Source organism: Tribolium madens, unplaced genomic scaffold (assembly GCF_015345945.1).
Source record: "Tribolium madens isolate multiple individuals breed KSU strain unplaced genomic scaffold, Tmad_KSU_1.1 Scaffold_97;HRSCAF=244;Tcas5.2_LG3a, whole genome shotgun sequence".
Classification (NCBI taxonomy): domain Eukaryota; kingdom Metazoa; phylum Arthropoda; class Insecta; order Coleoptera; family Tenebrionidae; genus Tribolium; species Tribolium madens.
This window is the reverse complement of record NW_025401069.1, coordinates 14,768,494-14,775,608: the sequence shown is the minus strand read 5'-3', so window position 1 is coordinate 14,775,608 and position 7,115 is coordinate 14,768,494. Positions and strand designations below refer to the sequence as shown.

Genomic DNA, 7,115 nt, shown 5'->3' with positions numbered 1-7,115 from the left:
GAACTCCGGGTTGTGGAGGCATCTGGTGGGAGCTTTGGGTACTGTGTTAAAGCGAGCGTTACACAAGGCGAACGCAACGTAAGTAATTGGTGCAAAAAAAATTAATATTAAAAAAAAAGAATTCAAGAATCTATGTTCAAAACTAAACTTTTAAAAACTGTCAAGCCAAGCTGGGAAACACATAAACACAAAGCTTGACAACTTAACAAAAAAGCAAAAAAAAATCTGGTTTTATTCTGATTAAATTTTTAAATAAAAAACGTTAAAGAAATATTAATTAAACTAAAATGCCACTAATTTTCAAAAACTTAGTAAAAAATGGTAAAAATAAAGTGTAAACTTGTTTTTTTTTCTCTACATAACCACACATAACTCTACATTGCACACGTAATGTCAACAAAATGATCTTGCTGTCTTTTTTTTGTTGGCAATAGTACAAACAAGTTCTGAAATAGCTTTTTTGTATTAAAAAAAACACCTTACAAATTCCAAGTGAAAAAATCTTAAGTATTCCAAGTGTAAGACAGATTTGTTTGAAGCTTTTTTACACTGTCAAGATCACGACATTTAGACTAGAGAGTGGACAAAGAAATATCATAAAAATTCAACAGTCATTTTAAGTGAAATCGTAAAAAAAAAAATAGATTTAATAATAAATAAAAAATAAATTATATAATGTACAAAAAAACTTGTATACTCTCTTATCAATTTGTTTAGTTTCGAATATATTTTTTTTTAATATACCCATAACGTCACGTTTTTCTGTTAATTGACGGTCTCCCAGTTTATTATTGACCTTTAAATGTTAAAAAAAGTTAAAATATCGAAAATTTTCAAAAAAAATCACCCAAAAATTATTTTCAAGTAATATACAGAATATCTAAATTCAGATATTTACATAAAACACTATATTTTTTACATTTTTGTATGTAGCTGTTAACGCTGATATTGCTGATATTTTTAGAGTCGATCCTGCTTAGTTTTTGATATAATTTTGATTTCTTTGACAAATACACGTTTTTTTAAAAATTTGTTACAAAAAAACTAAAAATAATAGTAAACAATAAATAAAACTTACTAACAAAATTTTAGGCTAAAATCAAAATTAAAAATACCAGAATGTAAGTACCTAATAAAACAAAAAAAAGCAAGTTTGTATATTATAACTTTTGAAACACTCTGTAGACTTAAAAATTATTTTAAGTGGGTTAATATCTATACTCGCAGGGACACTATAATATGTAGGATAAACCCGGAAGAAATGGACTTTGCTTTCTAAGGCTGCATGTCTCACAGCAAAATGTTAATTTTAATGTTTCAAGTTCAAGTAGGTTTTTCAAAATGTGATCCATCTCTCCCAGACTTACCCTAGATATGAATAATTATTTTATTATTATTTGAAAATTAATAACAGTTATTTCGAACATTGTACAAAGTTATTCGAGTTTCAATAAAATAATGCTAACTAGTCTTTATTTTTATTTATTTTGTGCCTTTGATTTATTTTAACAATTATTTTGACACAAATGAGCTTTTTTGCACAATCAAGTGTGGTACTTGGGTAGGATTTTTTTTTTTAATCTTTTAAGCTTGAAAAAAAGTTTTCCTCTTGCCATTTAATAGTGAGTAAGAACCGGACTTTAAAGTTTAATCGCAATCGCCAAATAAATATCTTGGAGGAAGTCGTACCCTTTTCGATTGAGAGCTATGACATCCTGAAGTAATCAGAACAGTCGTTTAGATAAAATACCGCACACTCGACCGCAATTTGAGGAACATTTTAATCGCAAAACTGATGTCAAAACATTTATTTTTCTTATTATTCATCTAAAGATTGACGTAGGTTTTGGTAAAAAACCTCGCTGGAAAATTCGCACTGTGAGAAAGTTTAAATTTAGCCGTTGGATAATCTTCCTTGTTCTTTTTGTACATACATTGTTATCGGCAAAAAATGTGCGGATGCGCGACTTTTGGTGTAATTCTCACTGACTCGCCATTTAAAAAACTGATTAGTCTAATAATGATTCGCCGATAAAAATGCGTCGTGTCAGAAATTTTTTGTTTATCTGTTTAAATTCGGAAGTTTATGCTTTTACGTAAACGGCAATACACTTAAATAAATCTATTTGTGTAAAGTTGAAAATATTYTGAAAAATGACTTCGATAATGGGGTTACTTATTGGAGCTAAATTTATATGAAAATATTCTCTATAAATAGGGCGATTGAGCATTGGGGGTGGCGAGAGGGGCACAGAACGTCTGTTCATAGACGAGTTATACGAGGTGTCGACGACGGCACTCTGAATTGCGTTGAAAGCTCTGCTCTGATTAACAAAGTGGAATACTGCTCCACATTCGAAATTTTTAGAATTGACCCYCAACTAATCACGGCGTAAAAATAACAATCATTTTATTATAACTAATTCAATACAAATAAACGACTATTTCACTGAATTCTACGCCACTGACTTTCTTATTACTGTTACTTAGCAACCAACCCAAGTAAATGTCACTTTGAACAAATTAAATGTCTTGTTGCCTAGCAACTATTACATTTAAGGTATTTTCAATTCAGTGGCGCACTCCACTGTTTCACCAAAAAAACTTTGTCCCATTCAAGACCTTTATAAAACTATTAAAATAAAGAAAAAATCAAATCTGTAAATTATTTTTTTATCAGTCTTTTTAACCCCGCCGCCTCCCCCCTCAATTTTTTTTGGTGCGCCATTGCTCAAAGACAACTTAAATTTTACGCCGATTTTAGGAGGTTAATATTTTGGTACTGTAGACTCCAAAATTGTTTGTCTACTTCATACAGTGTGTCTCCGAAAACAACACTTGTAAAAGATAAGAAATTCTCGATTTAAATTTTTATTTTTCGAGGTTTAGCCCTACTTGGTTTCTGTAAAGTGGCAAATATAGATTTCAAAACAATCGGCCAACTATGATTTTCCATTTTTTTTGTTTTTTATTAACAGATATGTCAGAATATTATTTAGTACTAATAATCTAAATGTATTTTTTTCTTCCTAATAAAAGAACTGTTAAAAATGAAATTCTTTGATTTAAATTAATATAAAAAATGAAAAATCATAGTTGTATTTGCCACACAAAAAGCTTGTCTTGAAATTNTCTCAAAATAAGATCGAAAATACGATTTTATTAGTTATTATGTTTTGAATACATATTATTGATATTAAAAAAATAAATAAAACATAATGAAGTTAGAACAAGAAGTTTGTATAAAATTTTTAATTTTTTCGAATTTTTGTTTGATTTTATAGTTTTGAATATAAAAATTTGTTGTTTCTGTTTTCAATTTCCGGTTAGTTTTTTCAGTTTTTTGAGTTTAAATTTCCAAAAGCTGAGTTTTTCTATTTTCGTCTAAGTTCAAATTATTAGGATTGTTTCAAATTTTGTTGTGTTATCTACTTTCTCTATTTCACAGTTTTTTTATTCACATTTTCTACTTTTTCTTCTCATAAATTTTGTAATTTTTTTTGGTAATAGTGCTCCTAATACACAAAAATATCCTATTTCAGACCTATTTGTGCAATTTCTTGTCTAGTCTTGAAATTTTTTTTTAAATTTATTTAGTTTTGCGATAAAAATGCTCTAAATTTAATGAAAAAAGAACGTGTTTTTGTAGTTTTTTTTTACAAAATTTCATGAATTTTGTTAGTTTCTCAACGAAAATGTTTATGTTTATTACCAATTTTTAATAATAAAATCTCACAAATTTTGGGAATTCTTTGGTAGAAACGCTCCCACTTACGGAAAAAATAACACATTTCAGACCTAATATTGCAATTTTTTGTCTTATTTTGGGAAAATTTTACATTTATTTAGTTTTCATGAAGAAAAAAATGGTTTTAAACTTATTAATGAAATGAGAATAAAGCATTGTAAACAAATGTAAGTCAAAGTGCAAAATTTAAACTCTCATAACTTACATGACATTTTTCTCTGGGCGCGAGTTCTGGCGCACCCTGTATTTAAAAATTAAGAATTGTGTTATTAGTGATTGTGAATAAAATCAGTTTTATATTTAGAGAGTGATTAGAAATTCCGCCAACTTTCAAGAAACAAACTTATCTTTGTTTGCGGAAATACAAACCTTAGACAAGTGTTATTTTTACAAAATGATGTAATTTCTCCATTCGCAGACAATTTGTCTCTGAAAAATGATGGTTATTGTCGTTGGTTTAAATTACAATCAGGTACACATTAAGCACTCGAGTTTTATGAGGGCCAGAATTGGGGTGATTTATTAGGAAAGTCGTTATAAGTGTGGCACAGACCTCCAAGTGGGTTAAAAGTTGCCCAACGAAGGAAGTATGACCACTTGAGATAAATTAAAGGGGCACTTTTGCTTCCACAATATATTAAAAAAGGCCGTGATTTATGAAAGTGACGAGAGATTTGTATGATTTCACTGTAAAATGTTGTTTACAGTGATCGAAGCGTCCGACAAAAAGCTCCACRTTTAATTGAAAACTAGCAAATCATCGCAGATGTGATTTAATTACGCAATGGTTTATGGGATTTTTATATCCCGGCAGGCCTTGTTCGATGGTTTACAGCCAACTAAGATAATTACAACACAATGAAACGACAAGTAGTAAAATCAAAATTTTATTTTTATCATAAATTACAAAATCAAATCGTTTTATGTACACCATTTTTGGTAAGTAGCTGTATGAAGTTTGTATATACATGTTAAATCATGATTATGTCTTACTACTAAACCTAGAAAATAAATATATTTACAATTGTGCAAAATTGAGCTGCGCGTTTGCACGATTGATGATGAGGAATTCCGAAAAAAACATAAAATAAATGACAAGTACAAATGTCCACTTAAAAATAGCCGTAAATACTCAATTTATAAGCTATACTTTACAGCAGGTTCGTAAAATGAGTGTGCTGTGTTTGCTGCTGGTGGTGATGGAAGAGATGATGGAATCGAAGGCGGCGGCGAACTCAAGTACGGCTTTCGGTCGCACTGAATTGGCTGCATGCTATTCGTCGAGCTTCGCATCACTGTAATAAAAAAAACAAAGTAATAACAATTAATAAAAAAATAAAATCACCAAAAAAAATCAAGTCCAGATCAAATTTATACAAGGTGTCTGTAAAAGAATGAAAATTTCATGAACGTATGTCTTGAATAAAGTGTTACGTATAATGTAACCTCAAAAAACACTCTTAATATACGTTATTTTATTAACATCCTGTATATTTTTCCCACAAATAAAAATTAATTGAGACAACTATTTGATTTAGTGTAGAATTGTTAAAAAATAATAGGTAATTTACTTCGTTATTATTTGTGACAATTGTTTCATAAAAACAGTACATTATGTTATTAGGAGTAAAAGTGATAGTTTATGTGACAAAGCTGAACGTTTATTTTTTTAAATAATATACCTGAGCCACATGAACTCACTTTTACTCCGAATAATATACTATTTTACTCGCAAACAAGTAAAGAGCAACACTTCATTAGCAAGTAAATGAACAAAATAATCAGGACGCTTTGCAAGTAATGAAATCTTAAAAGAAACGCTTAAAAGAAAATATCACGCCTTTTAAATATTAGTTTACGAAGCTCTTACCTACAGCGAATTATAGTTTGATATGTTGCGCAATGTTTGTAATACCTGTGGAAACCAAAAGGTCATTTTGAATATTAGAAAAAAAATTATGAAAACTTGTCTGCAACTGTTCTAAACTGCCCCAAGACGGGGGCAGTTTAGAACAGGCACGGGGCTCTTTTGAACCAGCTTTATACAACTTGAAAAATTAAAGATACATGTAAAAAACAAATTTATTGTATTATAAATGTGAAAATACAAATAAAAAACTCATTTCTAGCAACATTATCAAAAAATATATTGAAAATATTACAAATTTTAAGCTTTGAAAAAAAAAACACAAAAATTAAAAAGCTAGCTTAAGATAAAATGGAAAGAAGTTACGTCAACTGTTCTAAAGTACCCTGTGTTCAAAACTGCCCCCCTCTCCCCTAGTGCAAAATTTTGAATAATCTACAATGTACCTCTAGGTATAGAAATTGCTCTAGAAGTAAGTTTGAAACAATATTGATAAATGTCAATAATCTCACGGTAAAAATAAAAAATAGTATTTTTACTCCGTGGCTGAAAGGTAAAATTTTTACTTGTGACATTTAGTAATAAAATTGAAAGTGGTCACTTTTGTGACATTTGGAGATAAAACCTTTGTATTTGCATATTAGTGATCAATGCATAACATAAATTTCCAATATTTTTCAGAATCTGAAATTGGTTTTCAGTAATTTCTTATCGTTATTGTTAAAAGTATTTCTTGTAGGTATAGTTTTAAATGTTTCATAATTTAGTTTTGAACATTTTTCTTAATTCATTTTTTTTTGATTAGATAGAGAGTTGGTTACGTGATTACATAGTTTAAAATTACAAAACAATTTATAATAATAATAATTAATTATGAGATCTAAGTCAGTTTACAAAATTTTGAATAATTAATTTAATTTAATTTTAATGAAGGGATTAATTTGACGATGTAAATGGCAGTTAGGTATAATTAGATTAATTCTGAAAAAAATTGAGTTCGATTTCAATAAAAATTAGCAATTTTTAATCTTCGTATTTCGAAATATTCTAACAATATCTTAAACAATAAAATATCAGAAAGAAAAATACAAAAATTTATAAAAATTATTAGCGAAATTGGCCAGAAGATAATTAGTTTACAAAAATAGGTGTTACAATAATTATTAGGTAATTATTTTATTACCTATTTCTTTACGAAAATCTCGGTTAATTTAATAATTTTGAAAATCTAAAACAGAATTAATCAATTTTGTGAAGGACCACTTTTGATTATCGTAAATATTGTAATTTAAGAAATCTGAGAAATATATTACCAAAAACACAAAGATTAGAAAGATTCGACTTTCATTATTTTCATAAGAAAAAAAATTGAGCAGAAAACTATATTCCTACATAACTTAACCGATTTTTATGAATTAATTTTTTTTTAGTTTTTCTTCTCTGCGACACAATTTTAAGTTTTTTAATATTCCAAAAACATACGTAAATTTAAGTAAAATT

The 7,115-nt window shown here is 28.2% G+C and overlaps 1 protein-coding gene across 1 annotated transcript in view; it reads right to left on the bottom strand.

Annotated features, from left to right (window-relative positions):
- Positions 1-4,622: 4,622 nt before the first annotated feature.
- Positions 4,623-7,115, bottom strand: part of LOC123014319 (forkhead box protein F1-like) — a 4,973-nt gene continuing 2,480 nt past the window's right edge. The window contains exon 2 of the mRNA XM_044413376.1: positions 4,623-5,043. Coding sequence (XP_044269311.1) covers positions 4,886-5,043 — 158 coding nt within the window. The 3' untranslated portion in view covers positions 4,623-4,885. The remainder of the gene's footprint in view (positions 5,044-7,115) is intronic.